Source organism: Liolophura sinensis, chromosome 4 (genome assembly GCF_032854445.1).
Source record: "Liolophura sinensis isolate JHLJ2023 chromosome 4, CUHK_Ljap_v2, whole genome shotgun sequence".
Taxonomy (NCBI): Eukaryota; Metazoa; Mollusca; class Polyplacophora; order Chitonida; family Chitonidae; genus Liolophura; species Liolophura sinensis.
The window spans coordinates 6,897,195-6,922,769 of NC_088298.1; the positions used below are offsets into that span (position 1 = coordinate 6,897,195).

Genomic DNA, 25,575 nt, shown 5'->3' on the forward strand with positions numbered 1-25,575 from the left:
TGGCACGCTGAATGAGGCTGGCACGCTGAATGAAGCTGGTACGCTGAATGAGGCTGGTACGCTGAATGAAGCTGGTACGCTGAATGAGGCTGGTACGCTGAATGAGGCTGGTACGCTGAATGAGGCTGGCACGCTGAATGAGGCTGGTACGCTGAATGAAGCTGGTACGCTGAATGAGGCTGGTACGCTGAATGAAGCTGGTACGCTGAATGAGGCTGGTACGCTGCATGACAGTGGTACGCTGAATGAGGCTGGTACGCTGCATGAGGCCAGTACACTGAATGAGGCTGGTACGCTGCATGAGGCTTCAGGCATCAGAAAAGACTGGTCTAAGTTTGCTGTCAACGACTTTAGCACAGCGTCAGTTGTGACCATGTATCAGCGCAATGTGATGCAATGGGTTTCTGTGTGTGTAACGTCAGCAAAAATTGGAAATGACCGGAAATATTTCGTGTCTTTGATTTCTTTGATTGATGGTTTACGCCGTGCTCCAGAATATTTAACTTCTACGACAACGGCAGCATTATGGTGCGAGAAAACCAAGAAGAGCCCATTGCACCCCACGACCACAAAATTTTTGATAGTGGCACTTTCATGAAAACGCAAGGCTCAGGAAATCATTAATTCAGTTCTATTTGTGAGAAACCACTCCATGCCAGAGAAAATTCTTGAGATAAGTGATAATTTACGAAGCGTTATTCTCTTAGTTAACCCTTCTTTAAGCATATGAAGGGCCTGCTCAAAATATCGGTGACTATAGGCATCCTCATAAAAAAATCTGTTACTTTTAACACAAAGTCGGTTGTGTGAGTGATCGTAGAATGTATTCTGCTTTTGTAGCAGATTTTTCTGTCAAATATAACATACATATTCTATTAATTCAACATTAAGATTTATTAGACTAACAGGATATTATATCGAATATGATAGAATATTATGTTATAGTTACAAAATACATTCTATCATCTCTCAGACAACAATCTTTCTGTTTAAATTAACAGATTAATATTTGCAGAGTACTAGTGATTCGCTCTGTCCAGGATTCTACTTGAGATAGAAACATTAAAGTGTGCCGAATAGCCCCTTTCCTTTAAATATTAGCGAAAGTGTAACAGAGAGAGTATTATTTATTAATTTATTTATTTTATTTGATTGGTATTTTACGCCGTACTCAAGAATATTTCACTTATACGACGGCGGCCAGCATTATGGTGGGTGGAAACCGGGCACAGCCAGGGGGAAAACCACGACCATCCGCAGGCTGCTGACAGACCTTCCCACGTACGGCCGGAGAGGAAGCCAGCATGAGCTGGACTTGAACTGACAGCAGCCGCATTGGTGAGAGACTCCTGGGTCATTACGCTGCGCTAGCGCGCTAACCAACTGAGCCACGAGAGAGTATTAAAACGCACAGATGTACTTGTGGTTGTAAAACATGCGGATGATACTTGTGGTTGTAAAACATGCGGATGATACTTGTGGTTGTAAAACATGCGGATGATACTTGTGGCTGTAAAACATGCGGATGATACTTGTGGTTGTAAAACATGCGGATGATACTTGTGGTTTGTAAAACATGCGGATGATACTTGTGGTTTGTAAAACATGCGGATGATACTTGTGGTTTGTAAAACATGCGGATGATACTTGTGGTTTGTAAAACATGCATATGATTCCCCAAGAATAAAAAAGTCGCTCTCCAAGAGTTCCACACGTGCCAGCCAAGGATTGTGTTAAGGTACTTAGGACGCCGAGCTTCAGATAGTCATTAGTGTAAGGCATTCTAACGTATTTGGACGGCACTTGTCTGCTTACAAAGTGAAGACAAGTTCAGAAGAAATGCTTAGGGTTTACTCCATATCGCTACATTACAAGCATATTCTTGTCCTTAATACAGAGTAAGGTTTACACCAGCGCATTGATTTTTCCTTACTATTTATTTAGGAAATTTGTCAGCTTCAACCTCAAAAGTATATCCCCTAACTTTTGTGTGGCATAATGCCATACGACCACTTGCAGATTCTACTTTTATCCACAACATATAAAAAGATGACCTTTACCACCGTTAAAAATTGTCTTAAAATTGCGCTCGGCTCTGTTGGTCAAACCCGGTTTCTTCCCACCGTAACGCTGACCGCAGTCGCATGTGTGAAATTATCCAGTACGGCGCAAAACACCAATCAAATAAATATATAAATCTATTGATCAAATGGCACTGTTATTGATAGGCCTATTAATAATTTATTAACAGACGGTATATGCCAGAGTGATAAAATCAATGGTGTTTCAATCGCTAGTAGAGGCGTCCATGGGCTAGTGGTGAGACCACTCAGCCCGCTTTCTCTTTGTCCCACCATACCGCTGCTCGCCGTCGTATGTGACTTCTACATCTTTGTTTAAATCAAGGCTTTTTAAATCAAAGTCTGAGCTCGTGCATTTCGTTTTGTTTCATATTTTTTTAAAGCCAGAGAAACGTCGTTTATCATCTGTACATCATTGACCATTACCGCCATTATCATGAATGAACTTCTCTGTGGAGTTTTATTCCCGCCCATATTGTCTTACATCACTGTATCATATATATAGTACTCCCTGGTATTACTGGTATATGAAAAATGTATAACTTAATCAGTGTTAGGGTAAAACTCCAGATAAATTGAGAAAAATCAACAATCGCTAGGATACACGAGGTTAGTCCTGGAGATTTCAATGGCACCATTGTTATCAGCTGTGTTTTCAGGGTCGTACTGGTCGTGTTTAAACTTGTTTGTTTATTTGATTGATGTTTTACGCCGTACTCAGGAATGTTCCATTTAAACGATGGTGGTCAGCAGTATGGTGTGTACATATACTGTGTCTTCTTGTGGTAGGGCGAATCCATGCCGCCGAAATGCTGCTGCCATTGAAGTATCATGGCGAAGACACCAGACATGCTACTTCTCCAAGTCACATTAAACTGACACCCGAGCCAGACAGTCATGTTTACTTGATCTAACCTCTCAATGCTGAGCACCACGTGAGGCAGGAACAAGTACGATTTTGAAAGTCTTTGGTATGACCCGACCCGGCTTTGATCGCGAGTCTCCCGACTTCAATAAGCCACCGAAGCAGTCTCTTTAAATAAGATTCGAATATGTCTGAGTACAGGGTTAGATCGCAATGCAAACAAATTTTTTCATTTGAGTTTTATATCTATGTGACTGTGGAGTGCGCAGAGTTTAACGTCACACGTAGCAATTTTTCACGTGTATGACGACAAAGGAGTGCTTAGAGACCATGTAATGTGCGTTCTTGGCGCGGGATGAATTTCCACCACTCTTTTATATAGTGCAGGCTGCACTGAGACGCCTTACCGAAGGCAAGTAAGCCATTCTGCCCGAGGCATTATACTGATACGGGTCAAACAGTCGTTGCACTATCCCCTTGATGCTGAAAGCCAAGCGAGAACAGCTACAACTCCCTCTTTTAAGGTGTTAGGTTTGACCCAGGATTGCCCCTGAAGCGTTCGCTCTACCAAGTGAGCAATCGGGGTCCGTGTTATATCTATGTGACGCTGTCCATCTACAGTTTTCGCATTGGTCAAGAAACAAAAAAAAAATGCGACATTTTTGTTTTGAACGTAGAATTCTCATAATTTTATCTTGAAAAAGCATGCCGTTTTCTGCCATTATCGAATGAAGAGCTATACCTCAAAACAGACGAGCTTTCCCCATAAGGATCTCAAAACCGGGACTGACCATGAGAGTCCAGGGAGTTCCTGGAGATGAAGTCTAACAGACATGCGAAATGAAAGAAACATGTATTTATTTATTTGATTTGTGTTTTACGCCGTATTCAGAAATATGTCAATTATACGACGGCGGTGAGCATGATGTATGGTGGGAGGAACCCGGGCAAAGCCCGGGAGGAACCCACGACCATCCGCAGGCTGCTTGTAGGCCTTCGCACGTACGGCCATAGAGGAAGACATCTCACAGAAGCCGCAGTGGTGAGATGTTTCTGAGCTATTGCGCAGCGCTGACACGCTAATCACCTCAACCACCTCGGCCCCAAGAAACTTATAATGGATAAACTGAATAACGTGAACATGACACTTTCATTTTACTGTTGTATTTTCTCTTGGAAACACAATTTATAGCTCTGTATTGCTGATATCCATGAGCGTGGTTTGAAACAAAAATACGTGCGATATCTAAGAAATATGATAGTTAAAGAAGTTATCCACTTAAGTGAACATCCATAAGTGAGTCTATAAAAACAAAATCAGTTCATATTACCATTTTAGATAATTTCCTTACACAGGAAGAAAGTATGCATAACGTATACGTTTCACACGCCTTAAAGCTTTCTTTTACATAAGCAAGTAAGGACAAGGGATTAGGACTGCCGGGTGAATAAGTTAACATAAATTTACAACATTTGAATCGAAAGCGGCTAAGTACGTTGGTAAGCGTTTGAATCTGGCTTTTGAAGAGGGCTTCGAACGTTAAGTTTCCATAAATGTAAAACACAGGAAGCAATACATGGAGTATCACGTGTTATCAATAGCACGGTTTCCCACGATTCAGTCTAAAAATATTTACCGAAATATAGTATATATCTTTGTTGTTGTTGTTATGGCTAAACATTGTACACAGCAACGTAGTCTCCAAGCAGAAAATACGACGCAGTTGCTTTCGGACCTGAAGATTCAAGTTTTCGTCATAAGAAGCAACCTGTTCAGATGACGTCACTGATAACCCAATGACGTAACTCCTGAACTCTGACCCCTACGAGTCATCTTCCTGGTCGTAGAGTAGCTCATCCGTGCTTATCACACCATCCCCTGCAAAAAAAACACATAGAAAGAAATGTTTACTGTATCTTTGGCGGATGTGAATTTGAAAAGCTAAAGTGCGTCACATACATTGCCAATGGCTGAGTTGTTAAAACTCTTAGGGTTTCCATTGTAACTAACATGAGGATGTTCGTGGGTTTCCTTCGGTTTCCTCTCTCCATAATGCTGGCCACCATCGTATCAGTGAAAAAATCTTGAGTACGGCGTGAAACACCAATCAAATCAGTAAAACTATTCTAATTGCTTATGAAAGAAAATACGGCAAATAGTGTAATCTGAGTTTTCTAGAGTGACCATTTTCCAGCTATCACACTGTCGTCAATGGGCTCTTGTCGTATGGCTAGGGTTAATGTACTGATTTGATTGGGGTTTCAGAATGCGGAAACCCACGACCCTCCGCAGGTTGTCTTAATTGTATTTACCTCCACTCACTGATTGATTACTTGACTGATTGGCGGATAATGCCGTAATTTTTCACGTATATTACAACGGCGCTCGTGTAGGTTTATGGGGAGCAGAAACCGTAGTACACTGAGTAAGACAACGGACTTCGCCAGAAAGGCCTGAAAGTCGGAACAGCTAGCCAGCGACGGTGGCCAGCATTATGATGGTAGGAAACAGGTAAACCCACGACCGTTTATAGGCTGCTGGCAGACCTTCCCACATATGGCTGGAAGGAAGCCACTTGATGTTCCTCCGTTATCGAAGAAGATGCGGTAGAAAGTCCGTCACCCAGGCGAAAAAGTTGCTAGGAAAACTATAAAATATACAATCTATAAAAGATAAAAATAAGCGATAACTTTTGATTGCGTGATTCTGTTTAATGTATTAGCATTATGCTTACCATTTGAATCGATGAATTTTTCTACAATGGCGTAAGCCAATAAGTTGTTTTCCGACAGAAGATTTGCCAGCCGATGTGTTGTCAAGACATTTCTGAAATACCGAAATAGATAGAATATGGTAAATAGAAGATCAGAATTCTTACATGTAAAAGTGGCAAAGAACATATTTAATGAACATCAGGGAGTAAAAAATAAGAAGTAAAAATAAAATAAAAGTCAACTATTTCCTCTGTCAATTCGTCCGTGCCTCTATTCGGCAAACACATATTCTGAAATTATATCTTCATTTCCGAGTGTTGTGGAGTGAATCTTTATTTCTGTGAGTTGTGTCACAGCCTCCTGGTGTTCGAGTATAGGTTTTATTAACAGCCGGATAAGGATTTCGAGGAAAAGAATGAACAATTCTGACTTAACGTCACACTGGCGGTCATATCGAGCAGAACAAGGAAAAGACGACAGCGAAACAATGTCGCTAAGATGGTACGAAACATCACTCAAAACTGTATCCAAATATACCCTAGTGAATTTGACAATTTTCTTGAGTAGATATAAATATAACTATAGAAAAACATTACGTACACGTTAAAACATTTAAGTATGTGGAATATAAGGTGGGTTTTATGAACAATATTTATAGCTTTAACGTCGAGCATACCACATGTACTTTTCTTAGCATCTTTACGTTTGACTGTTAGCAGAACTCCTTAAAGTGCTTTGAGTAATGTGCAAGTTTGCAAAAACTATTTTGGCTGTAAACATGGTTTCCAACAAATATGGATATTCTCTGACATCAATGGAGCCTTAGATCGTCCGGCTTAGAATTCAAATATATAAATGCATTTTATTCTATAAAATAAAATAAAAAGATTTATTTGTTTATTTGATTGGTGTTTTACGCCGTTCTCAAGAATATTTCACTTATGCGACGTCGATCAGCATTATGGTGGGTGGAAACCGGGCAGAGCCGGGGAAACTCACGACCATCCGCATGTTGCTGACAGACCTTCCCGCAAACGGCCGGAGAGGAAGCCAGAATGAGCTGGTCTTGAACACACAGCGACCGCATTGTTGAGAGACACTTGGGTCACTACGCTGCGCTAGCGCACTAACCAACTGAGCCACGGGGGCCCCAATAAAAAAAAATTTAAAAAAGACCACAGCACAGAGAGTAAAAACAGAGTAGCTACAACAGTGTGTAGTTGGCAAAGGATCACACTTAACCGGTGAAAAACCGCCTTTTATCCATTTACCTCCATTAGGGTTTTATTCTAACTGTTTTCTGTTCTCCTTAAATAGTAACAAACTACACGCCCCCTAGCATCATGACGTAAGCAGAATTAGGTAAAAAAAAATATGTTTCTATGTTGAATGCAATATATTAGACCCCAATGATCTAGAATTACTCAGAAGGCTGTATTGTCATTGGATTCAGTATACAAATGCATTAAACAGATTTTAAAACAGACGGGAGAGAAAGTTTAAAACATGAGAGAAGGGCATATTTTCTCTTAATTTCTAGGAACTAACAATGCGCATTTCTGTACGGTTCCTAAGACTAGAATTCCAATATCAGGAACCCGGTACGATGTTTCCAAGGCTAGAATTCCTATATACGTAACCCAGTGCGTGTTTCTGTGTTATTCCCAGGACTAGATTTCAAATATTAGTGGCCCAGTGCGTATATCCGCGATGTTTCCAAGACTAGAATTCTAATGTTAGTAATGCGTATTTCTGTTTTCTTCCTAAGACTAGAATTCCTGGAATTATCGCGGTTCCGTTTCAATATTCGAGTGTGTGAGTGTTTGGGGGTTGCTTAGCCCTAGCATTTGACCTGACTCACAAATCTACTATATCCGCCAAAAGAGTCACTAGAATTATGTATATAATTCTTAGATTTGTGAAAAGATCCACTCACTGGAATATACTTTCAATATCTGATGGGCCGTTCCAAGTTCGTTGTACAAGGCGATGCATTTCCACCATCGATTTCCTTCACCAATAAACAATTGCTTAATCGGCAAAACATATTTGAGCAATGAGTAAAAAGTCTTGACAAAAAATGAAATGTGTATTCTGTGTAAAAATAACTGAAATTCAGCCGAATTCAGTTTTCACATCGTTTTCAGCAAAAATCGATTCCTGTTGTTGCCAATGATCTGTATATGTTCTCATACATGATAAAGTGATTAAATTGACGAGATGCCGTACTTCACCGGTTACATGTGAGCGTTTGCCAAATATCGCACTTATCTCGCTGCTCTCGGTTTAGTCCCCCTGCTGTAATCTTCTATTATTTTGACAAGAAAGATTTATATGTGAAGTTGTAATGATTCACACTTCCGATGTGACACAGGGAGAAACAAGTCAAGGTTACTTCCTCTTTCTTTGTTCAGTGTCAGATACCGGGCTCACTCTCCGAAGGAAAACGAAATGACGTCTCAAATACTCCTGATGATACCAAAATGGATTGCACTATGTATCCATTGCCTAATAGCGGAAGCACTGACACTGATGGAACACAGCAAGTGGAATAAAATACATCAAATTTTAAACCGATAAATCAGGCGTGATAAAAGATATGCCAGACATAGGCTGTCTGCGACGTCGAGGACCAGTGCTTGCCTATCAGTCTAGAAGTTTGGGATCATCACCACTTCTGGACAGTCGTTTTTCTTGAACTGTCTAAGCTGGATAGTACGACCCGACAAAACCAAACAGGCTGTTACCATTAGTTATGATGGTCCGAGACAAAGAAGAGTTCTCAGTCAGCCTTGCAGCACATTTCCGTGACACGACAACGACCGTTTACTTTATGGTAGACGACAGGGGCCTTTTTAACTGGTTATCGAGTCTCCAATGTGACATGGCAAACTTGACCTCCCATATATTTCTTGCACACCTGCTGGAAATACTCTCATGACAATACCCTTCATATATTACCTCACGATTGTCCTGTTTGCTGGTCGGGTCCCGAAAACTATAACTCTATTAAACACTGACCGCTACTAAAGACCGTTGTGTGTTTGCCCAACGATACCGTTAGGAAAACATTTGTTTTAACTATGTGCGGTATAATTAAAGACGTACAGCATCGAGAATAAAACCAGAGTGGTGATGACTGTGTGATAGCCGATAAATGGTCACACGTAACCGGTGAAACACGATCTCTTATCAATTTACCCTTGTTAGGGTTTTATTCTAATTGTTCATGTAAATGCTTAAATAGTAACAAATTACATACTCCATGGTTTAAGCAGAATTAGGTAAAACAAAATGCAGTGATATTAATTGCAATTTAATAGACCTCACTGGACTAGAAAAATGTTGTGTTGTCATCACATTTAACATACAATCACATTAAAACAATTCCAAGGGACGAGGCCTCGGGAATGCTTAGTCCACCCCATGTGCTGTGCTCACTGTATGTTACAGTTTGGACACAGTATGATGCTGTGTTACAGTCTTAACACAGTATGATGCTGTGTGCTGCAATATGAAGGAATACTACTCCTCCGTGATCAACTAGCTTTATAAAGAGCTCTGTTGAACTGATATGCTCACATGTTGAGCAGGCTAGAAACATAAAGAGGGTTTTTTAAAGGTTACACTTTCCCGATTTGAATACTAATTTTCACTCAGTCGCCTAAAACATACCTTGCGTCTTTCCTACATCATGGAGAATTGTTGACCGCTTCTCTTTGCATGATTCGGTCCTATTTTTACTTCATATACTTTCTTAGTTCCTTGGTAGTCTGTGTTAAACGTCGTTTTGGAAAATGGCCTTGCGATTATTGAACCGGAAATTGGATCTTGGTTGACGGCTGGTATACGAATGTCTGTTTGGATGTATAGTTTCATACATTTTAATCCATAGCCATAAACCACTGAAAACGTTGCGGGTCAATAATCGGAAGGTCATTTCCCAAAAGGGCGTTTCACACAAACCACAAACTAAAAAAGTGTATAAAGTAGGATTTTACGACAAAATCACTCAAATAAAAAGGGTTAAATGTTTTGATTGATGTTGGAATTCATTTATTTATTTCATTTGGCGTTTTACGCCGTATTCAAGAATATTTCACTTGTACGACGGCTGCCACCCTTAAGATTGGAGGACATTGATCCTGGAAAGACGCAAGGTATGTTCTAGGCGCCTGAGTGAAAGCAGTGTTCAAATCGTATACCACGCTAGTATCTAAGTTGTCGGTAATTAAAATATGTACCTCGGTTGCACTTTGGTTCCAGCTCATACATCCAAAGCGGCGATCTAACTTGAACACGCTGAATATATATCCCCTAGGCCCATGTTACCCAATTATGAAGCAGAGTGTTCGATTCTGGACGCTCCATCATTGTGAATTTCAAGCATAGTTTTTTTTAAATGTGTTGTCTAATATTATTTCATATATTTTTCAGAGATTTTCCAGAAAGGTTTCTATTGTTCATTAAATAATGCGTGTGAAATGTAACACTTTAAAAAAACATTTTAAAAAAATTGTTGTTTCCTTTTTCTGGCCAACCCGATACAAGCATTCTGTTAATGTAATGCGTGAAATTAACCGCTCTAACATTGTTTTCATTGATGATATGATTGTAACTAATTGCTTAATGACGTGTTGTCTTTTTAAACATATACATTTTTTACATTGAGTAAATATCAAACGACGGAAACAGAGAGTAACTTTACCCGCACTGCACTAACCATTTCTGACTATTTCAAGGTGAAGTCGCATAGAAAGAAATCTTTGCTCTTCAATTTTTATAGCTCGGGTCTAAGTGGCGAGAGATTCACGGCTGATTAAACAGAGTCCGTTATTCGGTCGTTCAGACAGTCCTTAGTTTACCGCTCTCCTCATGGCCCTTCAATATAAAATTCCCCGGTACTTTCCTCGCTGACTTCGCGGGTTTGTGCTCCCGTTATACCGAAGCCTGGATCGATACCGCTTTCGATATCAACTTGATAAAATTATTGAATCTTGTCCGAAGCCGCGTTGCCCGGGTTTGCACACAACGCCCGCGGCTTTTGGCGAGAACTTGACAGATCCCAAGGGTCGAAAGTAAAAAAATGACAAATGATCGTCTTCAAACGACCAGTGTCAATCGGGTGCCATTTTGAAGAAAGCAAACTTCTGCTAAGGTGGAAAAGGCTTCTCTAAGCTAATAACCAACATGATGGTTTTTATCGCAGAGGCAGTGTAAATATTTTGACACTCGTTAAATATTGCTCCAGGCTTAACGCTGTCGTGACGATTCTGCATGGCCATTCGCAATGACATACAGATGGCATTAATGGCCTATGAAAAGATACCTTGTCAACATTCGGGAATTTTAGTACCAAAGGTTATGTCCATCGATTTGATGGTGTTTTCAAAGCTAAAGAAAATAACAGGAATCGCGCTAAGGCACTTTGAAAAGCGGAACATGACAGTGCATATAACAGTAGAGTACCGCAACTAAGCCCCTTCAGACAGTACCGCTTGGTTGAACAGATTTCTGAGATGATTAATGGTTTCTTAGTCATCTAGGAATATCGCAATAGCCTATAGATTTACAGTGCGTCTGTCAGTCCATCCGTCAGTAAATCACTGTGTCGATCCGTCCGTCGGTCAATCAGTGTGTCGATCCGTCTGTTGGTCAATCAGTGTGTCGATCTGTCCGTCGGTCAATCAGTGTGTCAGTCCGTCCATCGGTCAATCAGTCCAACGGTCCGTCCGTGGGTCAATCAGTGTGTCGATCCGTCCGTCGGTCAATCAGTGTGTCGATGTGTATCGATCCGCCCGTCGGTCAATCAGTGTTTGGATCCGTCGGTTGGTCAATCAGTGAGTCTATCCGTCCGTGGGTCAATCAGTGTGTCGATATGTATCGACCCGCCCGTGGGTCAATCAGTGTTTCGACCCGTCGGTTGGTCAATCAGTGTGTCGATCCGTCCGTCGGTCAATTAGTGTGTCGCTCTGTCTGTTGGTAAATCAGTATGTCAATCCGTCAGTCAGTCAATCAGTGTGTCGATCCGTCAGTCGGTCAATCCGTCCGTCGTTCCGTCCTTCGGTCAGTCAATATGTCGGTACGTCCGTCAGTCAATCGATCCGTCGTTACGTCCGTCGGTCAATCACTATGTCGGTCCGTCCGTCGGTCAATCAGTCTGTCGATCCGTCCGTCGGCCAATAAGTGTGTCGATCCGTCCGTCGGTCAATCAGTGTGTCGATCCGTCCGTCTGTCAATCAGTCTATCGATCCGTCTGTCGGTCAATCAATGTGTCGATCCGTCCGCCCGCTGGTCAATCAGTGCGTCGATCAGTCCGTCGGTCAATCAGTGTGTCGGTCAATCAGTCCATCAGTCAATCAGTCTGTCAGTCCGTCCCTCGGTCCGTCCCTCGATCCGTTTGTCGGTCAATCAGTCTGTCAGTGCGTCCGTCGGTCAATCAATCCATCGGTCAGTCCGTCGGTCAATCAATATTTCAGTCTGTCCGTCGGTCAGTCAGTGTGTCGATCCGTCCTTCGGTCAATCAGTGTGTCGATCCGTCCGTTGTTTAATCAGTGTGTCGATCCGTCCGTTGGTCAATCAGTGTGTCTATCCGCCCGTTGGTCAATCAGTGTGTCGATGTGTATCGATCCGTCCGTGGGCAAATCAGTGTTTCGATCCGTCTGTTGGTCAATCAGCCTGTCAGTCCATCCGTCGGTCAATAAATATTTCAGTCCGTCCGTCAGTCAGTCAGTGTGTCGATCTGTACGTTGGTCAATCAGTGTGTCGATCCGTCCATTGGATCCGTCTGTTGGTCAATCAGTCTGTCAGTCCATCCGTCGGTCAATCAATATTTCAGTCCGTCCGTCAGTCAATCAGTGTGTCCATCCGTCCGTTCGTCGGTCAATCAATGTATCGGTCTGTCCGTCAGTCAATCGATCTGTCGTTACGTCCGTCGGTCAATTAGTCTGTTAATCCGTCCGTCGGTCAATCAGTCTGTTTATCCGCACGCTGGTCAATCAGTGCGTCGGTCAGTCCGTCGGTCAATCAGTGTGTCGGTCAATCAGTCCATCAGTCAGTCTGTCAGTCCGTCCCTCGGTCCGTACCTCGACCCGTCTGTCGGTCAATCAGTCTGTCAGTGCGTCCGTCGGTCAATCAATCCGTCGGTCAGTCCGTCGATCAATCAATATTTCAGTCTGTCCGTCAGTCAGTCAGTGTGTCAGTCCGTCCGTTGTTCAATCAGTGTGTCGATCCGTCCTTCGGTCAATCAGTGTGTCGGTCCGTCCGTTGGTCAATCAGTGTGTCGATCCGTCCGTTGGTCAATCAGTGTGTCTATCCGTCCGTTGGTCAATTAGTGTGTCGATGTGTATCGATCCGTCCGTGGGCCAATCCGTGTGTCGATCCGTCCTTCGGTCAATCCGTGTGTCGATCCGCCTGTCGGTCAATCAGTGTGTCGATCCGTCCGTTGGTCAATCAGACTGTCAGTCCGTCCGTCGGTCAATCGCTTCGTTGATCCGTCCGTTGGTCAATCAGTTTGTCAGTCCGTCCGCTGGTCAATCACTCCGTTGGTCTGTCCGTCGGCCAATCAGTGTGTCGATCCGTTCGTTGGTCAATCACTCCGTCGATCCGTCCGTCGGCCAATCAGTGTGTCGATCCGTCTGTCGGTCAATCAGTGTTTCGATCCGTCAGTCGGTCAATCAGACTGTCACTCCGTCCGTCGGTCAATCACTCCGTTGATCCGTCCGTCGGTCAATCAGTGTGTCAGTCCGTCCGCTGGTCAATCACTCCGTCGGTCCGTCCGTCGGTCAATCAGTGTGTCGATCCGTCCGTTGGTCAATCAGTGCGTCATTCCGTCCGTCAGTAAATGAGTGTTTCACTCATATGTAAATGTTGATCGGTGTTTTACATTGTTTTGAAAGTGGATCTTAGTATCGACATTGGGACCTTCATGGATTACGAGCGGTATACATAAATCCCAGCCGAACAATAACTTTCATCTAACAATCATCTAAATAGAAATTTTGTACACTAGCCGTCAGCCATAATGGTCGCTCCAGTTGTAAATTCCCAAAATCATTTTCGAGAATAACGTTAACCACAAACCACCGAAAATCACGAAAATCAAGTTATTATAGAAAGTTATGTCTATCTAATTCCTTACCTTGAATTATCTGAGGGATAAAACCTGCGCAGATTTACATCCTGTCTTTTGCCGAACCCGTGCCCTATTCTGTCAGCTACTGAAGATTTGAACCGCCTCCTGTCGCGATCTAACGACGCTGAAAGACAGTCCACGCAAAGCCACGCGAGAAACACGAGAACACATGGTGTAAACTTCATACTGTGACTGTCCCGACTTCTGATCACACCTAATGGTGGCTGATTCTGAAAGACATGGAAACGAGAAACTAAGGCAGGATGGTTTTGAATATAATAAAAAGACCTAAAGCATAGAGAGTAAAATCACAGCAGCGATGAAAATATAATTGGCAAATGGCCACACCTGACAGGTGTAATAGAGTCTCTGTGTCAACTTACGGGAGTTAGGATTTTATTCAAACTGTTCATATAAATAGCGGACTGACGTACTGACAGATCGACGAACTAACGTACCGACAGATCGACGGATTAACGTACCGACAGATCGCCGGACTGACGAGTTGTAAACTTGTGGTTCTTTCGGATATCGACAGGAGACGAATAAATCTGATGATTACGCCCCCCCCCCCCCCCCCCCAATAATTCAGAAACTACTCCAACAGGCGAATTATCCCGGTTTTTGAAAACTTTGTTGACACACACGTACGTCATTGATTCTGGCCAAATTTAGTTATATCTCTTTTTTTATGTCCCATTTGAAAATTACTTTCAAACAAGGGTGTCTCAGAACCACAGTAAAGGCCTTTAGGCCTTTTAGAGTTTGTGTTGTAAAGAACAATGGTATGCCTGAATCTGCTGGCTGGCTAATAATTCATACTCACGTATCTAAAGTGTGCACAACCTGATAAATAAAAACATACAAAGCAGAAAAAGTCTTCGTCAAGATCAGGTGAGCCTAATTGTTTTCCAACATAATTTTACATCCATTTTGGCCTTAAGACATGTTAAAACCCACTGGCAAGACGTCTAAAAAAGATCCCCTGCACGTATATTAACATCCGTGGATCTTCAGAAGACATCTTATTTTTCCACTTTACCAGGATTTTTTGTTGTAAAAGGTGTGAGTGTATGCTAAGCCGGGAAGCCTCAACGTAAAAAAAATGTTGAAAAAAATAAGTAAGGCTGAAAATTCTGAATTATATATGTTATGAATTATTTCGTTTCCTTTTGCTATGACATCTCAGTTGGAACAACTGTGTAGGCATACTTATTTTCTACCTCAACGAGGGTCAGTTAAATAAGTGGTGAAAGCCGAATTCTACAGAGTATAATCCACTGACCAGCCTCAAGAACGTTACAAATTTTGTGGCTATAAACCTCAGCAGAAACAGCGACCTCAGCGTTATTGGGTTGCCCGACAGACTTGAGAATAACGTTATGGACAACAGAGGGGAATTCCCATTAAATTGTCACCCCCTTCATATGCCACACACAGGCAAGAACACTGATTTCGGGCAACGAAGTCCGTGCTTTGAACTTTGTCATTTGCAAAGAAAATTATTTAATTGTGGTGATTATTCGATTTTATTGTTGTCCATATAGCACCATGTATGGGTAATGTAAGTGTTAATATAAACAACTACACCTCCACATAACACCGTGTATGGGTAATGTAAGTGTTAATATAAACAACTACACCTCCACATAACACCATGTATGGGTAATGTAAGTGTTAATATAAACAACTACACCTCCACATAACACCATGTATGGGTAATGTAAGTGTTAATATAAACAACTACACCTCCACATAACACCATGTATGGGTAATGTAAGTGTTAATATAAACAACTACACCTCCACATAACACCATGTATGGGTAATGTAAGCGTTAATATAAACAACTACACCTCCACATAACACCGTGTATGGGTAATGTAAGCGTTAATATAAACAACTACACCTCCACGTAACACCGTGTATGGGTAATGTAAGCTTTAATATAAACAACTACACCTCCACATAACACCATGTACGGGTAATGTAAGCGTTAATATAAACAACTACACCTCCACGTAACACCGTGTATGGGTAATGTAAGCGTTAATATAAACAACTACACCTCCACATAACACCATGTATGAGTAATGTAAGTGTTAATATAAACAGCCACACCTCCACATAACACCATGTATGGGTAATGTAAGTGTTAATATAAACAACTACACCTCAGAGAGGAAAGCCAGAGCAGCGACGACAGTGTAATAGTTGGTTGATGGTCATACGTAAATGATGAAATATGGATTCTTGACATTTGTCCCGAGTTAGGGTTTTATTCTTACAGTATATATAAATGTTTAATAAAACTAGTAATTTAAACAACCTATTGAACCATGGCTGAAGCGCTATTATGTAAAAAAGTGGAGTGATGTTAATTACAATGAAATGATCTAGAAATACTCCAAATATTATGCTGATTATAAATAATCAGATGAAAGCAATGCAAAGAGACCAAAAGTTTACATCCGATTTTCGTATAATATAATTAAAGACGAACAACGTAGAGAGTATGACCAGAGCAGCGACGACAGTGTAATAGCTGGCAGATGGCCACACGTAACCGGTGAAATACGGTCTCTTGTCAGTTTACCTGTCAGGGTTTTATTTTAACTGTTGATGTAGACAGATAAATAGTAGCAATTTGCACGCCCTCCAGCACCTTGGTTTAAGTAGAATTAGGCAAACACATGCAGCGATGTTAATTGCAATTTATTAGACGTTACTGGTTTATTTCGGGGTTTTCTTGGGTTAGCCAATCTTAATACAGCTCTTATTATCAAGATTTACGCTTTTTTCTTATTATTCAGCTTCTGTGCTATTATACATAACATATCATTAATACTTGTATCATTAGAACATTTCCCACAAATCAGTGGTATGAGAAATGTGGATGTTATGGACAGCCATATCACACTTTTTCTTTGTCATTGTTTTTCCCCAGACGACACATCTATTTCAACGTTGTAAAACAACGCATTTCCGACCTTCAACATTATGGAACAATGTGGACGGCAAGCAAAGTTTGCAAAATGTGATCATTACAACCTTCCGTAACCTGCTAGTCATTGATGGTATTGTTTTCCCCAGACACTAACTCGGTTTTCTTTCCGCTTTCATCTCATCCCCGTGCTCCCAGTTCCCTTTTGTCCGGAATCCTTCTACATTTCATTCGTCACGACCCACTGGAAAAGGCCTAACAAACATGCAGCTCGGAAATTGTCACTTTTGGGGAGTTTTTAGTGACGCAAATCCCCAGTTGTAATACAAACCGAGTTCTGGTCTTATCTGTGTAATATGCGTGCCTAACCGTTAGATGGCTATGGCGGACATCGCTACCAAATAACAATTACCACACTACCGTTACGAAACTCATCTAAACGATATCGCTTGAGGCTTTGGTGTTTTATATGCGTCACTTTTATAATTTTTGACACAGCAGATTATAGATGTAGCACTTAGCTTTCTCTGACGAAAGTATTATCTACAACTGATTATTTCTTTACGTATTTACATTTATTTCGAGTGCTCAAATTGCCTCAGATTGAATTGGGCCTTGCGATTATTGACCTAGGACGTTCATCTTGGTTATATTTGTATGGACGCAAAGATTGAACACCTTAACGTGATTGCTATTATGTGAGTAAAAATAAATTATGTAGTACGATAAACTATAATAAACAAATAAATAAACAATTTTCATTTTGATCAAGCCGTTTGTTACAGTGTTACAGTCAAGATTCAAAACTCTACGTAAACGGCAAACAATTTCATATATTCATTGTATTTATTTATTGATTGATTTGATGAGTATTTGATGAGAAAAACGGGCTGAAAACCCACGACCATCAACAGCTTTCTAACAGGCTTCACACAGGAAGCCCACTTGACCACGGATGCCTCCTATACTCAGTCTACATCAGTGGTGTAAAGGGGCACAGTGCAGCGCTAATGCATGCCCCGACGACTATGTATGAAGACATGTCTTTTATTCGTGTGTTTGTTGCTTGGATTACTTCAAAATGCTTTTATTGTCTCGGCCAGGGATAGTGATACATATCCAGAAACCTTTTTCTATTCATCTTCATTTTTGTTCTTTATAGTGGTACATACATGCACCCAATGGCGTCTCTGTTTTCGATGATTAAACGTAAATCAAAGTTTAAATCATGATTATAACACACAAGGTACAAATGAGGAAATTCAAATTAATCGTAGATATTTTAGCACAACTGTAACTCATAGAAATAAAATGTAAATAAATACATATATTAAATCAAATGTATGATCTAGTTCTAAACAACATTTGTGAAATCAGTTCATAAATATATGGTTCATCATAAATTCAAGTATACTTGTACATATGATGATCATATTGTATGATATTACGCGTTCTTGACGTCCTCAGAAGTTGCGAGCTGGTTTAGCTCATGATGGCTTCCTATCTGTCCGTTTGTGGGAAGGTCTGCCACCATAATGCTGGCCGCCATCATATAAGTGAAATATTCTTCAATGCATTGTAAATCACCAATCAAATAAATAAATAAATTTAAACCTTATGTGTGGTGTTTTTGACATAGGCATATGTTTACATTTGAAAAGACTGGACAGAATAAAGAGTGAATCAGTGATTAGGAAGTGTTACTGACGAAAACATGAACCAGGAAAAGTTGTCTCTCAACATGAGAGTAATAACACCAAAAATCAGATCAAACAGGAAACAGGCTCATCGTCAACCTAATAAATAACAAAAACAGCTGAAACTTGAAGATCACATTCCATATAGTTCTTATTCGATGACTTTAAATGCCATTAAATATAATCATTGCCAGCAATACTGTCAAATGTAACAAAAAATACAATACTGAACAAAATTTTCTTCTAAACGTTGTGAACTGTTTTGCCCACCTGGCCTACACTAAAGAGTTCTAGCTTTTACCTTTGTCAACAAACTTGTCTAGAGGGTTGAGGTCCTATTTTTTTACCCCAGAGACCCGGCACGGACAGGCGTTGGAGGGGCCGTTATATTTTAAAAGAAATTTCGTCACATCTTAACACATCTGTTTTCATCTGCTCAACGACTGCGCTAATCGTGGAAAGTTCGGTAGCTAAACGGTATAAAGAAATAATCTCTACAAGAACATTTGTCTTAATTCCACTGTTCTTGCGCTTTTATTTTCAAGTAAAAAAGCCGTTCGCCGTTGTCAGCATGTTATAAATTAAACGCGAAAAAAACGCGTGTGACTGCATCGAGTGGGTGAAATTATATATCTTTTTCACGCATGAGGCTAGGTCATGAATATTGCCCGAGCTGTTAAACAAACCATGGGTAATGTCATAAACTTCCTCTCAGCGGGAATCTTTACCCTGTTTTTCTTCGAACTGATGTGCCAATTAATTTGACTTTAGTCATTTTCAACTCGAACAACTCTTTTAAAATATGATTACAAACACGTTTTAAAAAAATTTGAACACGGCTTTTTTAATGGGACACCTCTTCCAGCGCTATAGCGACGGGTTTCCAAGTTGAATGTTTACCATTACTCTCCCACACTGAATGAATATTACGTCACAATTGTCGTCATATGACTGCAAAATTGTTAATCTATACGTCGAGGCAGACATCCGTATACGAGCCGTCAACCAACAATCGCATGGCCAATTCCGAACACGACGTTTAACACAAACCTCCCAAGAACTGAGAAAGTATATGAAGTACGTAAATAGGACGGAATCATGCAAAAAGAAGCAGTCAACAGTTTCAATGATGTTAGAAAGACGCAAGGTATGTTCTAGGCGACTGAATGAAATCAGTATTCAAAACGTGTACCATGTTAGAATATCAGTTCTCGATAACAAAATATGTATCTCAGTTGCGGCGACGACAGTGTGATACTTGGCAAATGGTCACACGTAACCTGTGAAATATAGCCTCTTGTCAATTTATCTGTCAGGACTTTATTCCAAATTTCATGTACATGTATATACTTAAAAAGTAACAACTTATGCGCCTTTAGCAACATGGTTCAAACAGAATTAGATAAAAAAAATATGCGGCTATGTTAATATACATTCCTGGTGTAGAATTATTTAAAATGCTGTGATATGGTATAGGGGGGAGGGGGGAGGGGAGGGGGGGACTTGGAAACCTCAAGCAGAATCTTGGTTTATGCAAGAATACAATGGAATATGATAACTCTATGCGTAGAAACAGACATTCGTATACCAGCCGTCAACCAAGATGAACGTTCCGGGTCAATGATCGCAGGGCTAATTCCCAAAAAGACGCTTAAAACGAATTACCAAATTACGCAGAAAGTCTTTAAAGTAAGAAACTAGGGCTGAATCATTCAAAGTAAAGCAGTCAACAGTTTTCAAAAATGTTGGAAAGACGCAAGGTATGATCTGGGCGTATAAATGGAATCATTGTACAAATCGGGTACCACGTTGGTATATGAAGTATATTAAAAGATGTCTCAGTTGCGCTTTGATTGCAGCTGTTCATATATCCAACGTGGTGATCTAATTCAACACGATGAATATAAGTCCGATGTAAAACCTAAATATATATTACGTCACCAGGCTACATCACTGGGCTACGTCATCGGGCTACGTCATCGGGCTGCGTCACCAAGCTGCTCGCAAAACGTCATCAAGGACAGCAATGAACAAAAGACTGTTTACAGCATACCTGCGAATAACTTTAGACATTAAAGTTCTCCCATTAAAAATCGATAATTTGGAAATTTGGAAAGTATTGATGAGTACATCCAAAAACTTACTGCGACCCCTGCAAGGTGACGTTTAGAAAACTAATTCATGATCTGACAAGGTTTTGTCTCCAATATGATTCCCTATGATCAAAGAATAACATTGTTGATGATGTGCACTGGTTACTTCTTTGCCCCTGTAATACTACCATGAAACCGTGCAAACCGAGCGTCGGTAGATGTTGAGAGACCTCATTGCGTGACTAAAATTCATCTTCATGGAATATATGATGTGACCTATTTAATAATAATTCAACCAAAATAAAAATGGTGGATCAGTTTGGTATAAGTGTTAGCTTTGGTATTAAAAGTATACCATGAGTCATATGGTCATGGACGCATTCATAATCCACAGGTGAAACACCTGAGGATGCAAATGTAGAGATGTAGAAAAAGCATACACCTATATCCAGACCTGCGCCGATCAGATGTCATACCCGTCGAAACAGGCATGCGTATATGAGCCCTCAATCATTACGGACATTGCGGATCAATAAGCATTTAGCCATTTCCCAAAACAACATTCAACATAAACTACAAAAATGACAAAGACAGTATATAAATTAAGACATTAGGACAGATACACGCAAAGAGAATGATGATGGAAAGGTACAGTAAAAGTTCACGGCCAATGAATGAAATCAGTATCATTCTAGTATGTAAACCGTGGACAATCCAAAAATCAAATGTCAGATGATTTTTCGTGGAATTTGGTCATACATGCAAACGAGGACAACTAGCTCAAAATAATGACTGTATGGCGCCTAAACCCGCTTAAATTGGACAATTAGACAAAGACTCTGGACACCTGTCGATACTTAATGACTAACATAAAGAAGTGTGAATTTAAGCTGCCAAACAGATATTCACGTTCCAGCCGTCAACCAAAATGGACGTTCTGGGTCAATAATCTAAGTATTAAACTCCAAGGGCATCATGGGTATTATATTTCTAATTATTAAGGTTTATTATACAGGAGAATCATTTTATCTGTTTGTGACGCTGTGCTTTCCTTTGAACATAGGCAATGAGTCACGGGCTCTGAATTAAAGCTTTACAGTTCTTTTTGGTTGTGGTGGAACCATGAAAACTCTACAGTTTTAAGGTTCCATCAGGCTGAATTATTCCACTGGAGTGAAAAGAAAGCCGGAGCAACTGAAAACAGAAGTCTCTGTAACTTTCACGAATACGTCAGCGTTTATTGTATTTCCACCTGATGGGTGTAACATTAACAGATCTAGTGGAAAATACGTCAGAGGGAAAACAATGTCACGGTTTGGATCACTGAGGAATGAACGCGACGACCTGTTAGGTTTTTCCTCTCGGAGACTTGGCAAGGTAGGAAAACAGAGTCGTCAATCTTCATATTCGCCGTGCAACGGCTTTCCGACACCTAATGCGAGAGCGGGTGAAGCAGTTTAAGTCCAATTAACCAGGTAACAGAGTTCGTGCAGCAGATGCGTAATGCCGTTATTTACTCTTTGTTGACACGAGGGGGCGCTGTTCGTCTTTGCGCGTGAAGCCTTGACGGCCAAAGCAGGATTGATGGCGTTGAAATCAGGCCACTTGACCGACTAAAAGTCTTCCATCCCCGGTGTAGCTGGTCTCGTTTTAAGAAATTAAAACGACAAATGGAAGATAGTGAAATACACCAGAGTGTCACTCATACTCAAGATACATGTATGTCAGCGTTGAAGACGGGGGACGCCTATTGCAAATGTTAAGAGAAAGGGCTAATGGAAGTCAGTGGTCAGTAGTCCCGCGAAAGCTGTTTTAAAGAAGTGTTATTTTAAATCATTATAAATAAAAGTTCAGAAGCGAAAGTAATAGCACCGCACACATAATGCATCACTGACGTCAAGCATTAGCCTTAAGTACCAATCATATATAACACTGAATATCTTCGTAAAACCCTACTGAGGACGTCAAAGCTTTTACAGTCAGTAATTAATGTTCAGTCACCAATTGCCTGGGACGCATTTGAGTCGAACCATTTAAAAAATGAGGTGAGTCTGTTGTCATGAGTCACTGAATCAGTTTGAATACTGAAGCATACGCATCGCTCTAATTTCATAATTCGTAATTCGATTACAGAAATTGTCGTTTGTTCGCAATATAACATTCAGTCATAGAATTAGTCATTTTTTCAGTCAGCAAGCCTTTGACTGTCATTCGGGTTGCTGTTAATAATCTTGCCTCTCAGTTAGTGAGCACTACAGACAGTCAATGCAAGAACATAAGCCATTCTACCAACTAGTTTGTCAGCTAGTGAGTCCAGTTCCTCGGCTTTCTATCAGTTAGTGAGCACGACAGAGAGTCAGTGAAAGAGCATAAGCCATTCTATCAGTGAGTTTGTCAGTGAGTTCAGCTGCTCGGCTTTCTATCAGTTAGTGAGCACTACAAAGAGCCAATAAAAGGACATGAGTCATTTTATCAGTGAGTTTGTCAGCTAATTTTTCTGTTAGTGAGCACTACAGAGAGTCAGTAAATCTGTCAGTGAGTTTGTAATTTAGTGGGTTGACCAGCTTGGCTATCTCAGTCAATGAACACTACCAAGAATCGGTGAAAGAAAGATAGTGGGTTAAGCTCATTTAAGTATTTACATAAAACAGTTAGAATAAAAACCTAATTGAGGTAAATTGACCAGACGCCGGATTTCACCGTTTACGCGTGATCATTTGCCTAACGGTCTAACGGCTGTCGCTACTCTCCTTTTACTCTCGATGCTGTAAGTCTTATCAAGGAAGTTATTCTTTAAGTGCGTTATGCCAGTAAAGCAGCTTGAATTATGTTAGTCAAGTAGCCTGAATTGCTGCGCAATTTAACAAGACAAATGCACATTCACTGGTTCCTTATTTTTTCACATCCGTGTGTGAATAGTTATGTAGTACCCGAGGTTACTATTCCCGTCCCCCGGGCTCTGCCCGGATACCTCCCACCATAATGCTGGCCGGCGTCACATAAGTGAAATATTCTTGAGTACGGCGTAAAACACCAATCAAATAAATAAACAAATACTATTCCCGAAGTTAACCGGAATCATCCGAAGTGTGATGGTCTGCGAACTCACTGTCTGACAGTCAGGTCAGCGGCGATCGAACCAATTCTCTTTGTCAAGTTTACGGATTTCTCATGTAAGTAAGAAGTTTGTCGCCATATCTACAGATCTTTGTGAATGTCTCGTTGTGTAGCTTAGTGGCATTTAGATGCATGCTAGCCCTGCAACAGTAAATTTTGACGATAATTTAAAGGTTGTTGATGTTACTGGTACAGAAATTGCTGTTACCGGCACAGTTATTTTTTTCTTCTTTGCCACATCATAATGAGATCAGTTTGTTGAATGAAGAGTATATTTAGTTGGTAACACCAGTTTTTTGGGTGATATTTCGTACAAGTCACGATACACTGTTTTCTTTTGTCAAAATCGACGATCGAGCCAGTATTGTTGTGTTACGGTTATAATCACCCGTAAGCGTGAAGTTAAAGTTAATGGAATGAAAATGTTTTTCATATCGCATGATGTTATAATTTTCATGTATCGGGATTCTAGATAAAACAGTATTTTGCAGATATGTTGAAGTTAGCACTATTTTCATTGTTTTCATAATTAGTAGTATATAATGTGCTTTCTGGGTCACATTATTGTATTAGGGTAATTTCATAAGGTTGTAGACATGAATCATTAATGTACACAGTGACCGTCGACGTTTCGGACTATTCAGTGACGCACTGTGAGCCCTGTGAACCTTAGTTGGTGTGGTACGGTACCGACTCCGGCAGTACCAGCGGGTAGGTTCATGCAACTCATTTGTCGTTTGTATTCAACTAACTGCTCATTTGGCTATGTTGGTATTAAAATTAAGCATTTTAAAACTGTTCAGTTTTCATGGAGTTACACAGTTCCATTTGTAAAATGAAAGAGCAAATTGGGTTACCCCCTAGCCAGAGTCTTTAACACGTTGGTGTTGTGTAAATGTAACTGTAACATTATAGGTGAAGAGGGTGCGACATTTCCCTATGCTGCCTCTAGTGCATTTATGTAACATCAGTAATTGAATGTGTAGCTTGTATAGCAGTTTTAATATATTTACCTGCTAGTATCCAAGTGGTAATAACAACTGAAAGATGTTCTTACTAATTAATTTCATTGTAACTCATTTATTGTTCGAAACCTGAAAAAATGACTCTGTATCGTTACAGAAAATTATTTCACCATATAAAGATGGAAGCTCAAGGCATGAGTTGTATTGTTTTCTAAGTGGACAGCCTTACAGTGTGCTTTCCTCGATTACACTTAGTAAGTCAAGCAGGTAGAGAAGTACAAAACAAAATAGAACCATATACTACAGAGACTTAGTGAAGGACAATAAGTCATTTGCCCAGAGCGCATGGTAGGTAGTAAGTCATCCAGATAGCTTTGGCAGCAAATAGGTTAAATGTCATATAACTATGTCATATATCTTGCATGAACTCAATTTCGTCAGTCAGTAACTTATCAAGTCGACGGCCAGAAGAGAAAATGGTAGCACTCAGTGGTTTAACCATTCCGGCTGCCAGTGGTTTAACCATTCCGGTTGCCGGTGGTTTAACCATTCCGTCAGCCAGTGGTTTAACCATTTCCACTGCCACTGGTTTCACCGTGGCTTAACCTTTGCGACTGCTAGTGCTTTCACCATTCAGGCTGCCAGTGTTTTCACCATTCCATCTTCCAGTGTTTTCACCATTCCGTCTGCCAGTGGTTTGACCATTTCTGCTCTCAGTTGTTTGACCATTTCAATTCCAGTGGTTAACTGTTACGGCTGCCAGTTAACAATTCCAGCTGTAATTGGTTTAACCATTCCAGATGTCGGCGGTTTAACAATTACGGTTGCCAATTTCTCAACAATTAATTAGTGAGACGATCAACGACACAAAAGAAATACCAGGTCACACATAACAATACTACTGACAAAATTAACCAAGTTCAGTTTTACAAAGAAATAAAAAAGAAATAATAGAAATAGAAGAT

At 40.6% G+C, this 25,575-nt stretch overlaps 1 protein-coding gene across 1 annotated transcript in view; it reads right to left on the bottom strand.

Moving 5' to 3' along the window:
• Window positions 1–4,685: 4,685 nt before the first annotated feature.
• The window catches only part of LOC135464912 (uncharacterized), a 60,917-nt gene continuing 40,027 nt past the window's right edge, over window positions 4,686–25,575 (bottom strand). The window contains exons 2-4 of the mRNA XM_064742485.1: window positions 13,802–14,025; window positions 5,682–5,773; window positions 4,686–4,825 (exon numbers count right to left, since the gene is read on the bottom strand). Of these exons, the coding sequence (XP_064598555.1) occupies window positions 4,770–4,825; window positions 5,682–5,773; window positions 13,802–13,980 (327 nt within the window). The 5' untranslated portion in view covers window positions 13,981–14,025 and the 3' untranslated portion in view covers window positions 4,686–4,769. The remainder of the gene's footprint in view (window positions 4,826–5,681; window positions 5,774–13,801; window positions 14,026–25,575) is intronic.